A 14,245-nucleotide genomic window follows, 5' to 3' on the forward strand; every position below is an offset into this window, starting at 1 on the left:
ACCTCCACCACCCCAAGAGACAACACACAGCCTCCAAAACACAGGCATTTAATAAAACTGGCTGCATTATAATTATTATTATTTACAGATCAAACACAAGGAAAAGAGTAGAAAAGAGGAACTGTTGTCTTCATAAATACCAGGCCCAGCATGGTGGGGGCTTTGTGCCCACTGGCAGCCGGGGAGGGGAACACAGGCACCTGCAGACACTCACACACACAGACACACAGCCCTGGGCAGCTTGAAGCAGGGGGTCAGGTTTCCCCCTCACCCCTCAAAGCACCAGGCTTTTCTTTAGCAATAAGATGGGACCACCAGGATGTGATCACCACCACAGGCAGTGGGACCCCTTCGGTGGAGGCTGCAAGGGGGCAGCTCCTTCCCCAGTGCAGTGTCCCTGCTCTGTGCAGGGGGGAACCAGCCCCTTGCACCCCACCCAGGGGTGCTGGTGAGGAGCAGGACAGGCAGGAGCTGCCAGCAGCGCAGGCAGGACAGCCACACATGAGGCCTTGTGGGTGTTGAGGACCAGCCACACACCCAGGGTCATGAGTCCTCTGCCTTCCCACAGGGACCTGGCCCTCCAGTGCTGGCACAGGGGTCTGACAATGGATCCCTGGCCACCACATCAGGCCAGTGATGCTGTAGTACAGCAGGGCTAAGTTCAAAGGTCCTGTCACCATCAAGAGGTCCCTGCTCCTCCCAGGGCACAGCCTGTGCTTTGTCCCCATCCAGCATTGCCTGCTTTTGAGCAACCCATCCCCGGTGCCCACCACGGCACCACTACACATCGGAGACCTTCTGGGGCTCCCTGGCCTGGCGCAGCCCGTAGAGCCACTTGATGACACGGGCGTTGCGCTCGATGATGGAGATGCCGTAGGGCACACGCTCCGCCGGCCGTCCCTCCGGCGTGGCAGCGCTGGGCGGTGAGCGGCCGCCCTCCGAGCTGGCCGTGCTCACGCTGTGGAACTTGAGGGACACGATGTCAGAGCTGGCACGGGCGAAGCGCTCAGCCCCCATGTCCTGCATCTCCTCGGGGTCAAGGCCACAGTAGTTGAAGAAGCGCTCCAGGTCGGCGGTGGCCCGCGAGAGACGATCGCTCAGGTCCGACTTGGAGCGGTGCAGCAGCGGCTGCCGCCGGGCGCTCTCGGGCCGGGCGGGCGAGCTCCGGGATGGGGTCACAGGCAGCCCACCTGGGACGGGGGACGCAGGCAGCGGTGTCACTGGGCTCCGTGGAGCTCCACAGGGACGGACGTCCACCCTCCGCACGGCTACACTGCCGGGGGGCTTGGTGGTGGCCGGGCTCTCCGGTGGCTTGACAGCCCCCTCCACCGCTGGCGCTTCCGCCCGCCACCTGCACTCCCTGCCCAGCGGGCTCTCCGCCTTAGGGAAAGGGCTGTCACAGAGGTTGATGAGGTTGTTGAGGATCTCCAGGTCAAGGGAGGTCTTCGGGCTGGCAGCATCGGCGCGGCGCGGCCCCGGGGGTGCCCTGCGGCTGGGGGTGAGCACAGCCCGGCGCACCCCGGGGGCGAAGAGAGGCTGCTTGAGCAGCAGTGGCTTCACCGGCTCCTGCTTGGTACTGACGACCTTCTGGCTCTTCACATACTTGGCCTTGTCAGCCTCCAGCCTCTCCACTGCGCTGGGCTTCCCGGCCCCCGGCTCGGCGTGCCGGCGGAAATACGCGGGCCCTTTGCGGAGGATACGGACGGGCATGGCCGAGGTGAAAGGCACCGTCACCCCCTTCATGGTGTCACCGGCTTGCAGCGCCTCGACGGGCATCCTCCGTGCCGGCACCGGGACACGGATGGGCGGCCGCCACGGGCAGCGAAGGGCTCAGGTGCCGTCGGCTGAGAAGAGGGGCCGGAGTGAGAGCGGGGCCGGAGTGAGAGCGGCGGCGATGCTGCCCCTGCCCGCGCCCCGGCCCCACGGCAGACAAAGACAGCCCAGGCTGTGCGGTACCGCACTGGCTGAGCCCCCGGCTCCGGGCTGCCTATTTGAAGGCGGTCACCACGCCTCCGCCGCCGCCGAGCCTCCCCGACAAGTCCCCCGGCCAATCCGCGCCGCACGCCTGCTTCAAACAGCACCGGGGCCAATGGCGCCGGCGGGGAGAGCGCCCCGGTCCCGGAGAGGGGCACCCTGCGGAGAGAGTGGGGGCGGAGAGAGCCAAGCACCCCACACTGATGCTCTGCCCAAGTCGCAGGTGCCAGGAGTGCATCGCCCGCGTCAAGGGGTGCATTACATGTGCCCATCGGCCATGCTCCGGGGGGCACTGCCCACATCCAGGGGGGCATATCCTTCTCCCAGGCGTGCATCACCCACTCCCAGGGGAGCACTGATTGTTCCCAGGGGTGCCTCATCTATATCCTCGCTTCACCCATGCCCAGGGGTGCATTGCCTGCTCCCAGGAGGGCATCCCCCATGCCCAGGGTTCCATCACCTACCACCCTGCCGGGCTGCTGGATTCCGTGCTCCACTCCCTCTTCTGTTCCCTCAGCCCTCTCGCAAGCTCCGGGGCTGCTCAAAGGCTCCCTGCGCTCATCCTGGAGTTCTTTGGAAAGCAGGTGGAGTACACGGGGGTTTCCACTCGTGCTTGCCCGGTCGCGGTGTGCTCGGGGCAGCGTGAGGCCCTGCGCACCCCGTGTCCTTGGGTCCCTGCCAACCCCAACAAGCGCAGCCGCCACAACGGTCGCGCAGAGGCACCAGCCCGCCCACAGCGAAAAGGGCGCAGAGGGCACCTAAACCAGCCCCACACCCTTCAGCAGCCCCCTGACCAGAGGTGGACACACCCAGAGTAGCCCAAATACCCAGAGGGGCTCAGTAGTGGCAGGGCACACTGGAGCAGATGTGGGTCAGACCCCCTCCCCCAACGCCTTTTCCAAGCTGCTCTGAGATTCCTGCCGATTTGGGGCACTGATGAGCCCGAGGATGTGACAGCAAGTCCCAGCACTCACCAGGTGCAGTGGTGGGCAGGGCAGGGGCCGGTGTGCTGTGGCCTCACTCTCTCCCGCGGCAGCCCCGAGCAGGCAGCTGCCAGCGTCACCCGCTCACCTGCGTGCACAAACTTCCTGGGAGCAGCCCAGCGCCTGTCCCAGCACTGACCGCCGGCGGCAGGAGCCAGCCCTGGCACCCACAGCCCCGCCGAGCCACGGCTGAGCCACAGCTGAGCCACGTCTGCACCCCCTACCAGCCCACGGGTGCCAGATTCCCCAGAATCTGGACCCCAGCAGAATCCCTGCAGAGCACACGGTGCATCCCCCTGACACGCTGTGACAGACGAGTGGCCGTGGGGGAGGCTGTCTGCCCCTCTCCCCATCCTCGTCCCCTGCCTGGGGGGACATGCTGCCTCCTGACCTGGAAAATGTCTGCAGGGGGACGGCCAGGCTTGGCGACAGCTGGGAACGGTCCCAGCACTGGCACAGATCCTCCTGCCTGCTCCCCGGGGCAGTTTTCTGCACCCCTCTGCCCGACCCCTCGAGTCCAGTGCTGCCCAGCCCCTGTGCCAATGGCCGGCTTCACTGCCTCTGTACCTGTGCCCAGAACAGGAAGGGCTCCCCGGTTCAGCACAGGGGTGCAAAAGTGTCCCCCAGGCAAGGAAAAGCAGGAAAACATCCCCATGTCAGGCACTGGAGCTCAGCCTTGTACCAGGCTCAGCCAAGCCACAGAGGAGATGGCTGTCGAAGTGCAGGGACAAGGACACGGGAGTCCCAGCACAGCCGGCAGTGGCCGGCGTGGGGTCCCCTCCCCAGCACGGGGCACAACCTGCTGCTCCACATTCCTCCTGTGCTGAGCCACCGCGCTGGCACGGCCACACCGAGCTGGGCTGCACCGAGCCAAGCTGAGCTGAACGGAGCCGCCCTCCGAACAGCCCCAAAAACACGGCAACATAACATAGGATTCCCATAACATGGGATTTCATGTCCCAAACGCAGCTGGAGTGCGGAGATCTGAGCTCTGGGCATTGTCCAGTGTGGCCCCAGCTCCTCTCCCTCCTGGGGTGGGCAGTCCAGCCGGGCTCACATGGCACACCAGGTCACCTCCTGCCTGGAGGAGCTGCTCCAGAGGTACGCGGTTATAACCCCTTCACCCAGCCCCGTTCTGCTGGCACTGGACCAGCACGGAACCAGAACCACCTCTGCCACCCACCTGGATCAGCCCTTCGGCGTGGGAGCCTCCTCAGCACGGATCAGCTGCCACAATTCTTCTCCCTGCTCTCTTTCCGAGGGCGTCCCGGTGGTGTCCTGATGTCCCCACGCCTCCTGCTCCCCAGCCACGTCCTCCCCGTCTCCCCGCGGGCTGGCGGCTGGAGGGTGCTGGAGCGGTTCTGCATGCAGCAGCTGCCGCTGAGTCAGCGCCGGGCGAGGACGCCCTCCAAGCACCTCAGCGCTCACATGGGATCGAAACCACAGGGCATTGCTCCATGCCAGGCTGCGTCACGCAGCGTGGTGGTGCCCGGTGACGTCCCGAGTGCCGGTTCAGCCCGAGGTGCCGGCTGGGCAGCCTGGATGCACACACGGCCTGAGGTACTAACAGGGACAAAGCCAAAACGCTTCTGGATGTCACTGCTCGCTGTGGGCAGACGGTTCTGGTGCTGGATTAGGGCTTTGGGCACAAGGGAAATTCCCAGCCTTCCTGTGGGCACCCAGATTCCCTCATATCATTGGTATGGCCAGTTGGCAGGGCCTGCTCTGATTTGGAAATCTCACCTTGTTTTCCCACACACCCAGCAGCAATAAACTCCAAAATGTTGGAAAATAAACTGGATAGTAGGGAGGGAGGTGACAGACTGGAACAGGGTCACCAAGCCTGCAGCCACCTGGAACTGCTGGCTGAACCCAGCCCCAGGGTGGCTCCTGCCCCATGCTACAGGGATCTCCGTTCATCTCTGCACCGAGGGAACGAGCATTTGGCTCATGCTATGGAGCTCAGTTACAGCCCTGCATTGTTCAAACGGCTCCTGGAAAAAGACAAGGAGCTGGTGGAGGGAGAAGGGCCAAGGGAAGCACAGTCTGGGAGCCAGAGGGTTGCCCTGAGCCCAGATTCGCACAACGGGCTCATCTGGAAAATCCCAGTTGGTAGGCGAGGGCAGAGCCCGCAGGGTGCATCCCCCACAGGTGCCGAGGTTGTGCGGGTGCGGGCAGGAGGCTGCAGGAGCTGCTCGGGCACGTCTGGCCCGTTGGAGCGGGGCGTCGCATCCAGGCAGCGCCCCAAGCCTCGCCCTCCCCGGGAGCATCCCGGGACACGCTCCGGGAGGGCAGCCTCCCGCAGGAATGCTCCCCCAGCAGCCGGTGCAGCATCCCCACCGCTGCTCCGGGAACACGCCAACGGTGTTTGTGAACAGAGGGACAATCAGGCGCTGGCAGTGCCATTGCTCTCAGCTTCTACAGACATCCTCATGCCACTGCCAGGACCTCCTGGATGTTAAATTAAGCTGCCAACGAGCAGAAAACACACTCAGCGGCCAGTTCCTCCCCGGAAGTGCTGGGCGGAGGCAGCTACGGGTACCTGGCAACACCTGCCAAGCCGCAGGGCTGGGGCTCAGCAGTGTGGGCACCCCCACGCAGGGGCACCCCCAGAGCTGAGAAGTCCCCAACCCCTTCATCTTGTCTGTTAACTCCTAGTGCTTTATTTCAGCCCATTGCCATGCCCTGACACAGGATAAGCTAGCACCTGCTCCTGCCTCAGTTTCCCCAACAAGAGCTCTACAGAGCCGCTCCAGAAGGAACGGGGATAGAATGCGGAGGCACCCACTGCACCCAGCATCACCCCATTCCCTGAGGGTAGAGGGAATGCACCCGGATGTTCACACTCAGTCTCTGCTCAGGGATCCGGGAACCAGGGAGGTGACAGATGGGGACATGCTGGGCACGAGGCCTTTGTCTGGCCGGTGGTGGCGGCGGCACAGACCCGCAGATGGCGGCTGCTGTGGGGCCGTGGCCGCAGCCCATGGCCAGGCAAGCACTGGGCCCTGGGGATCCGGCCCTTTTGTTGGGGTTTCACCTCCGGCAGCGGCCCCTTCCCGGCTGCCCCCCACCAGCCTTTCCACTTTCAACTTGACCTGCTCCTTTCACATGGAAATGGAATGCAAATAGAGCTGGGGCTGCCAGGGTCCCGGCTGAGACCCGCCAGCAGGTCCCGAAGTCTGGGGGTCATATCCTCTCAAATAGGGTGTCCAGTAGTCCCTAGAGTGAGGGAGTCCCCTTGTCCCCCCAGAAATGAAGCAGCAGCCACCTTCTACCCAAGCAGAGCATCTCCACTGCTCACACATGGAAGAAGATATTGGGTCTCACGAGGGCTGAGCTCAAGGACAGACCCCTGCTTTTTAGGGCTGCTGAGCTTTCCACGCCCTCCTGCCACCCTGTCACCCCCATGGCACGGGCAGTGTGCCCACCCTGGGGATCCCCGCTGCACCCCTGGCATGCTCTGGCTGCAGTTGGGATGGGCTCCCCAGCCCTGGCTGGCTGAGGAGGGGGCTTCCTGGAGGGACGGCCATCACAGCCCAGCAAAGTCCCGCACACAGGGACCACTCGGCTACCAAATGTTGCCATCTGCTCCGGGGCCTTTGCTCACATCTGCCGAGGGTGCAGAGAGGCGAGGGGCCGGGGCCCGGGAGTTCAGCTGCGGGGCGGGCAGGGGGCGGAGAAGGCACGGGCAGGGCAGGCAGCACGCGTCGGGTGGATTTGGGTGAGTAGCGTGAATGGGCAACACGGGGGTCCCACACCCAGCACCCCCTCAAACCACCTCTGCCCCATAGCCATTGGGAAGGGTCTCACTGCCGGCTGAGCAGCCTCTTTGTGCCGACAAATTAAACACAGGACAATTGTAGTCCCCTCCCTGTCCCCATACCCATGGACACACTGACCTCAGCTGCCCCACACCCACTCCAACTCCCCTACACCTGGTTTCCCCAGCACCTTGGACCTGTTCCCAGCCTTCCATGTCCCCTGAGGTCCTGGACTGGTTTAACTGGGATAGAGGTAATTTTTTCCATAGGAGCCAGTGTGGGACTGTTCTGGAGTTGTGCTGAAAGCAGTGCTGATAACCCAGGGGTGTCTGAAAATGGCTGAGCCATGCTCACAGAGCCTCAAGGACTTTTCAGCTCCTCCCGCTGCCCCACCAGGGAGTGAGAGTTCTGGGGGTACACAGAAACTGGGAGGGGACGTGGATGGGGCAGCTCTGCCCCTCCCTACCCCCACCCCCGGGATACCCCAGACTACAGGACATCCTTGCTTTTTCCTACTAAACTGATTTTATCTCAATCCATCAGTTTAGTGCCTTTTACCATTTTATTTGTTCCCATTTTGTACCCCCATCCCACCGGACCTGTGTGTGTGAGCAGCTGAGAGGGGGCTGAGTTGCCGGTGGGATTAAATCACAGCAGTACCTCAAACTGTGACCATCCCCCTGCTACTGTCACCCAGCGTCCCTGCAACCCCGGGGACAAGAAACAACCTTGTCCCCACTACACCCAACGGTCCTGGCTGCCATGGGGGCTCCCACAGGGGCAGGGCAGCGTGGAGGAGCAGGTGCAGTCCCCCGGAGGGACGGGGACAGGTACGGGCCCTGCAGACAGGGCAGGGAAGCAGACGGGAGAAGGCAGCCCCATGTTTCGCAGGGCTGCAGCCCGCTCTCCCAGCGACACCCGGCGGGTGCTGCGGGAAGAGCTGCCATGAGGCATCCTGGGGCGGTGGGTCCTGGGATGGGAGAGGGGGGGCTGCTGCTGGGAGTGACCGGGGGTCTGTCTCCTCACCCGTGTCACCTCCCCACCGGTGCAAATGGCTCGTCCGCTGGCTCACGGCTTGGTCCCCGCAGTGTCCCGAGGTGGGACAGCTGCCTCACTCGGAGGCTCCCCAGCGCCCCATGCCAACCCGTGACGCCGCAGAGATCCCGATGGGGACAGGGAACCGTCACCGGGTGACACTTGCACCTGCAAGAAGAGCCCGTGATAGGTGGGACGCAGTTCAGGCGGGGACAAGGACAAAGTCCAGGACACCGCCAAGAATAATAACCCCCCGAGCTGAGGACTCTGCCAGCTGGGACCAAGACGAAGAGCAGAGCAGGGCCAGGCTGTCATCCGTCCGCATCCGGAGGTGGTGACGCGCCCGCCTAACGTCACTGCTCCGGCAGCCAGGACTGGCTCCCGCCCGCGTGGTGCTGCCGATTCCCCAAAGCGCAGTGAGTTACCCTTGGGAGGTTGCCGAGGGACCGGTCAGACCGGAGCCCGTTTCCTGCCCGGCTCCTGCTCCAGCCCCGATGCCTCCCCGCGGGGCCGGGGCCGTGGCGGGGCCGCTGCGCCCGCCAGGCTCAGCCCCGTGAGACGTGAGTTTCCTCTGGCGGCCTCAACGCCCCGGCAGGGGGCTGGAGACGGCTCTGCGCGACCGCGGGGGCATGGAACGTAGGGGTATGGAACGCCAGAGCTCTCCCCAGCAGCGGGATGGGAGTGGGCAAGGGATGTGCCCGGAGCTCAGGTGACTCAGCTGAGTGGTACGAGCAGAGGCTGGGCTGCTGGGGCCTGGCTCTTGCGGCCACCCGAGCGTGACGGGATCGCGCGGGTCCTGACTGGGAAGGAACGGGCGCTGCCTCGTCCTGCCCGGCAGATAAAGTACGGGAGCTACGAGGCGTCCATTCCCAGCAGAACAGCTGCCCAGACCACTCAGCCCCCAGGTGAGAGCCCTCTTCACCCTGCACCCGGCTGTGCCAAGCCCTTCCAGGCTGCACGGAGCTGCAACGTGAGCTGGAATGGGTTCAATGCCCTCCTGGGTACCGCACCTGCTGCTGCCAAGCCTCAGTCCTCCGGGATGAGACCGTGAAGCTCATCAGGATCCACACCCAGGGCAGGAGGGCACCGGGTGTCATCACTTGAAGGGGGCAGAGGGGTCCACAGGGTTTGCAGAGGGCAAAGTGGGGCTGGGCTGGGCTGTGGGTCCCACACCCTCACAGCACGTAGGAAGGAAGCTGTTCTACCTACACAGGCAGTGGTCATGGGAGGACAGGGCCAGGATCTGGAAGGGTCGTATCTCACCTCACACTCATCAAAGTCTCTCCCCACAGCACAGCAGCGTCACTCCCAGGCCCAGGCACCCAGCCCTGAGACATGGCACTGCTCACCCACCTTCTGGCCTGTGCCTTCGGCATGGGCTCCTGGGTGGCCATCAACGGGCTGTGGGTGGAGGTGCCACTGCTGGTGACAGTGCTGCCGGAGCAGTGGTACCTCCCCTCCTACATTACCATCATCATCCAGATGGCCAACGTGGGACCACTCTTCGTCACCCTCACGAATCACTTTCGGCCCGGCTTGCTGAAGGAGGTGGCTGTTATCTATGTGATCATATTCGTGGGTGTCATGGCCTGCTTCCTCCTGGCTTTCCTCTGGAGCCACACATCTGTCATTGCTGGGACGTCCCACAGCATCCCCTTCCTAATCCTTACCTTCTTCCTGGCCCTGGTGGACTGCACCTCCTCTGTCACCTTCCTGCCCTTCATGACGCAGCTGCAGCCCCAGTACATGAACACCTTCTTCATAGGCGAAGGGCTAAGTGGGCTGATTCCTGCTCTTGTTGCCCTGGGCCAGGGCTCTGGTATCTCCAGCTGTGCCAATGTCAGCTATGAGGTCAACATCACCACCGGCAACGAGACCGTGGAGAGCACCCTCTTCCAGCTGGAGACCCGCTACCTCCCACCCAACTTCTCCACCTTAATCTTCTTCCTGCTCATGACTGCAATGATGCTGACCTGCTTGCTGGCCTTCTTCCTCCTCACCCGACAGCCCAAGGTGTGGGAGCTCTCTCAGCAGCACCTCTTTCCCAGCAACATTGTGCTGAACTCATTTGACCAGATCCTTGACGAGGGAGCTGACTCGCAGCTGGGCAGAGGCTGCTCATGCCCAAAGGATCCCAAGGGACCTGGGGACATCATGCCACAGAAGGTCTTCTACTCCCTAGCCCAGCTCAGCCTGATCTACCTCCTCATCACCTGGGTGAGCGCCCTGACAAACGGGGTCCTGCCATCTGTGCAGTCCTACTCCTGCCTGCCCTACGGACACACCACCTACCACCTGGCAGCCACACTCAGCTCCATGGCCAACCCCCTCGCCTGCATTGTGGCCATGTTCCTGCCCAACAGGTGGGTTGCAGGGCCCTGGGGGTTGCAGCAGGGTGCACACCAGGGTCTTCTGCCCCAAGAGTGGCCTCTACTTTGCAGGGGTTGGGGGTGTAGGGTGGGAGAGGGCCTGTGGGATAACCATGTCCTGGCAGCACAGACACCCCAGGAAAGGAGGATGGAGCCAGCAAGGAGCCAGAATGTGCTGCATGCCCCTGCTGCTCACCAGGGACAGGTAGTGTTCTCCAGTGGCTCTCACATGTCTTTTGCAGGTCCCTGACCCTGATGGTCATCCTCACCATGGCAGGGACAAGCTTTGGTGCCTACAACATGGCCATTGCAGTGATGAGTCCCTGCCCATTCCTCCAGCAGTCCCAGTGGGGTGATGCCATCATCGTAAGTCATGGTGTCCCTCTCACTCAGGGAGGTCTTTGACGCCACACCTGGACCCGACCTCACCACAATGTCCCCACAGTGGGGAACCCCTGGCCCTGACCACTTTTCCACCTGTGCCACCAGGTCCTCTCCTGGGTGCTGTTCACCGGGACACTCTCCTACATGAAGGTGATGGCTGGGGTGATCCTGCGGAGCCGCAGCCGCAGCGCGCTGGTGTGGTACGGGGTGCTGGAGCAGCTGGGCTCCCTCCTCGGAGCACTGGTCATGTTCCCCCTTGTCAACATCTACAGCCTTTTCAAATCTGCTGACTACTGCAGCCTGCAGTGCCCAGCATGAGTAGGGTGGACACCCCAAGACCGCTGCTCTTGCCAGCATGAACTCCAGCGAGGCTGGCTGGCTGGGAAGCAGTGCTGGGACCAGGACAGCTGCAGACATGCTGTGGGTCTGCAAGCTCCCTGATGGGCTCTGCCAGGGAGCAGCACCTCCAGGGCTTTGTCCCCAGCCTGGGCATGGGGTGTTCCCATCATGTGAAAGCAATAGAAGGTGTTTTACTCAGCCCTCTGCCTCCCTGCTTCCCACAACCCCCACGTCGAGGGGGCTGTCTGTGCCAGTGCCCCCCACCTGGGTATCTGTCAACTGGGGCCATGTCCAGTCCCTTCCCCTGGGGGGTCCAGCACAGTTTGGCATTGTACCCTAAAGCCCCCCCGGACTCTGTGGTGGGCACAGACTCAGCTGCACCCAGCAGCACTGGTGGCATTCCCGGCCCTGTGCTGTGGCAGCTGCCCCCAGACAGGGGGTTTGCAACCAGCTGGGGGAAGTGGGGACAAAGGCAGCCATGGGGAGGGGGATGGTGGGAGAACACAGAACATTCACAAGGCCTCCAACACCAGCTGGGGAAACTGAGGCACGGTGGGACTGGAGTGACATGTGTGATATTTTCCACCTTCTGCTGTGGTCCCATCCATGCTTTCTGCTTCCTCCCCATTGTCCTGTGCCCCCCTGCACCCCATTTCAGCCCTGCTGCACCTTGAGATTGGCAGAGCTGGAGAACGGCTGCAGCAGAACCTTGCACCAGACCAGTGCAGGCAGGGTGCCCATGGCAGGGGTGGCACAGCACCAGTGCCAGGGTTGGCCCACCTGGTACCCAATGGTGCCCCAGCCAGGCCAGCCAGGACAGGGGCCGGGTGGACGCTGGGGCATGGCAGGCACTGGAGGTCAGGGCAGCGGCAGCCCCGGGATGGGACAGCACCCCTGCCCTGCACGCGCCTGCACCCCTTCCCTGGGGCACGAGGCAGCCGGGCCTTTGTCCCCAGCCCTTTGTCTGGCATCTGCTCCCTGCGCCGGCGGCAGCACCAGACCACGAATTGGAGCCACTTCGGGGCTCCGGCTGCGACCCGGACGCCTCTGGGAAGGACGAGATTGGAATACCTAATAGCCAGCAGCCCCCCGAGCTGGCAGTGGTGGGGGTCCTGCAGCTGAGGCAGCAGAGAGGGCAGGACTGAGGGCTCTGCCTCCTGGCATTAGTGGGCATCCTCTGGCAGATCCTGGTTGACCTCACAGCCTGTGTCCAGGATCCATGGAGGATGGGGAAGCTGAGGACCAGTGGGAGATGTGGGGGCACCACGGGGCAGCTTGTCTCATTCCAGTAGCAGATATGTCCCTTGTGGGTAGACTGGGAGCTGGAGTAGGGACCTGACCTCTCTCCTCCTGCCCCCCAAGAGGATGATCCTGCCCTTGGGAGCCTCCAAAACCCCTCACCCACAGTACCCCCGCAGCCCCCTCCCTCTTGTCGGGGAAACAATTGCCTCCGATGGGAATTATTTCCATACAGCTGCTCAGGAAGGCACAAACCCGGTGGAGGAAGGCTGAGCCTTTCTTCTGGCGCTGCTCCCCCTCCCCACGGTGGTGGGGGCAGGTTTGGGGGGGCCCAGGCGCTGCCGTCAGCGCTATCAGCTCGGCAGGGCTGGCTGCGGTTATTACCATACATTATCGCAGTCCCCTGCCTCCGAAAGGAGCTGGGGCTGCTCCCCCCTTCCCAGCCCTCCCTCCTCCTGCCTTTTACACTTAATTACCTCCCTTATTACACCGCAGCCTGGAGAGAGACAAAATCCCAGGGCAGCGGGCAGGCAGGCAGCGGGCAGCGGACGGGCAGCGGGCAGGCAGCGGGCAGGCAGGCCCAACTAGGGCGTAAGTAATCGCCCGTTCTGCAAACGTGCCTTCCAGGAGAGAACAGGCACACGCACGGATAAATAAATCAGGGAGCGGAGGCCGGGAGCCCAGTGTGTGTGTGGGATGCCACGAGCAGCCCGGCAGGCAGTGTCCCCTCGGGGCCGCAGCCCTGCGGGAGAGGTGACCTTGAACTTGGCAGAGCCTTGACGTCAGGGCAGTGCTGCAGGGACAGATGGGGCTCGTGGTGCTGCCAGCAATCCCTGGCCAAGCACTGCAGGAGCAAGTGGAGAGACCCCAGCCCACATGGGGAGCAGCCCTGGGATCCTGTAGGATGTGGAGTGCTGTGGATATGGGATGCTCTGGGATGGGGGATGCTGTGACCTGTGGGATATGCTTAGCTGTGGGATGCTGTGAGATGCTGTGGGATGCTGTGGCCTGTGGGATGCTCTAGGCTGTGGAGTGATGTGGGCTGTGAGATGCCCTGGGCTGTAAGGATACTGTGGGATGCTGTGGGATGCCCTGGGCTGTGGAGTACCACACAAAGCAGTGAGCAGGGGCACTGTGATGCAGGGCTGGCTCCAGATGTGGCTCTGGGCACGACTGAAGGAGCAGACATGGCTGTGTGTAGGCAGGCTCACGGTGCTGCTTGTGGGGATGCTGCTTTTGGTCCCCAGACCCAGTGCCACATCCCTGGCCAAAAGGACTAGTGTGCCCAGGGCTGCCCCGTGCCAGCCATGCCAGCGCTCTGCCTGCAGTGACAGCGGAGGAACCATCCTTATTAAGTGCTGCAACACTCTCAGCATTACACAAGGCTCAGGGAGAGCACGGCCAGCTGCCAGTCAGGTCTCCGTGTCACCCACTGGCCCTCAGATGGCACAACTCCGGTCTTCAGATGGCACAACTGCAGGAAAAGGCAGCCCCGGACCACCAGCTGCCTGCAGTGGAGCACAGAGAAAAAGGGGGGGGAGTGGGGGCTCCAATGAGACGAGGGGGGAGTAAGAGTGGGGGCTCTGGCTGGGAACAATGAACTGCCACGAGCCCGGCTATTGTTGTGGCTCCGAAGGTCACGGTGCTTCCTGGGGACTGGGAGTGGGACAGGGACATGGGAAGGGAAGAGAAGGTGGGAAAAGAGGGATGGGAACAGTGAGCAGGGATGGGGACAAGACAGAGGAGGGACAGAGATGAGATCAGGGAAGAGGGGAAAGAGTTGAGGATACAGAAAAAGGTACAGGGGAAGAGAGAAGGGAAAGAGAAAGGGGTCAGTGGAAAAGGACTGTGGACAGAGATGAGAACAGGGAACGGGAACCAGGAACAGGGATCAAGGACAAGGAAAGGAGAAAGGGACAAGAAGCAGGAACAGGGACAGGGATGGAGATAAGACAAGGGACAGGGGACAGGAATGGGGACAGGGGACATACATGAGGACAGGGATGGGGATGAAGACTCCCGCCCGCCAGACCCGTCCTTCCCTGGTCCCGGGGACTGGCGGCAGGGAGACAAAGGCGGTGGGAGGCAGAGGCATGTGCCCCCCCCTCTCCCGCCTCCCCCCGTCCCCCTGTGTCCCCATTGTCCGTGGCCGGGGTGGGGG

At 63.0% G+C, this 14,245-nt stretch overlaps 2 protein-coding genes across 7 annotated transcripts; one reads left to right on the forward strand and one right to left on the reverse strand.

Annotated features, from left to right (window-relative positions):
* Window positions 1-32: 32 nt before the first annotated feature.
* Window positions 33-4,457, reverse strand: FAM110A (family with sequence similarity 110 member A). 3 transcript variants are annotated; one of them, XM_058850746.1, is made up of 2 exons: window positions 4,141-4,457; window positions 33-1,844 (listed from the first exon to the last, which is right to left on the reverse strand). In XM_058850746.1, the coding sequence occupies exon 2, from the start codon at window positions 1,774-1,776 to the stop codon at window positions 781-783; it is 996 nt and encodes a 331-aa protein (XP_058706729.1). In that variant the 5' UTR covers window positions 1,777-1,844; window positions 4,141-4,457; the 3' UTR covers window positions 33-780. The 3 variants fall into 3 exon arrangements, with proteins under 3 accessions (XP_058706729.1, XP_058706731.1, XP_058706730.1); XM_058850748.1 differs by lacking the exon at window positions 4,141-4,457 and adding an exon at window positions 2,949-4,132; XM_058850747.1 differs by lacking the exon at window positions 4,141-4,457 and adding an exon at window positions 2,439-2,932.
* A 2,833-nt stretch (window positions 4,458-7,290) lies between these two features.
* SLC52A3 (solute carrier family 52 member 3) lies at window positions 7,291-11,053 on the forward strand. 4 transcript variants are annotated; one of them, XM_058850743.1, is made up of 4 exons: window positions 7,291-8,462; window positions 9,046-10,116; window positions 10,365-10,488; window positions 10,612-11,053. In XM_058850743.1, the coding sequence occupies exons 2-4, from the start codon at window positions 9,089-9,091 to the stop codon at window positions 10,822-10,824; spliced, it is 1,365 nt and encodes a 454-aa protein (XP_058706726.1). In that variant the 5' UTR covers window positions 7,291-8,462; window positions 9,046-9,088; the 3' UTR covers window positions 10,825-11,053. The 4 variants fall into 4 exon arrangements, with proteins under 4 accessions (XP_058706726.1, XP_058706723.1, XP_058706724.1 ...); XM_058850740.1 differs by having other exon boundaries at window positions 7,291-8,658; window positions 10,612-11,052; XM_058850741.1 differs by having other exon boundaries at window positions 7,291-8,313; window positions 10,612-11,052.
* Window positions 11,054-14,245: the final 3,192 nt, after the last annotated feature.

This window comes from Poecile atricapillus, chromosome 15 (genome assembly GCF_030490865.1).
Source record: "Poecile atricapillus isolate bPoeAtr1 chromosome 15, bPoeAtr1.hap1, whole genome shotgun sequence".
Taxonomy (NCBI): Eukaryota; Metazoa; Chordata; class Aves; order Passeriformes; family Paridae; genus Poecile; species Poecile atricapillus.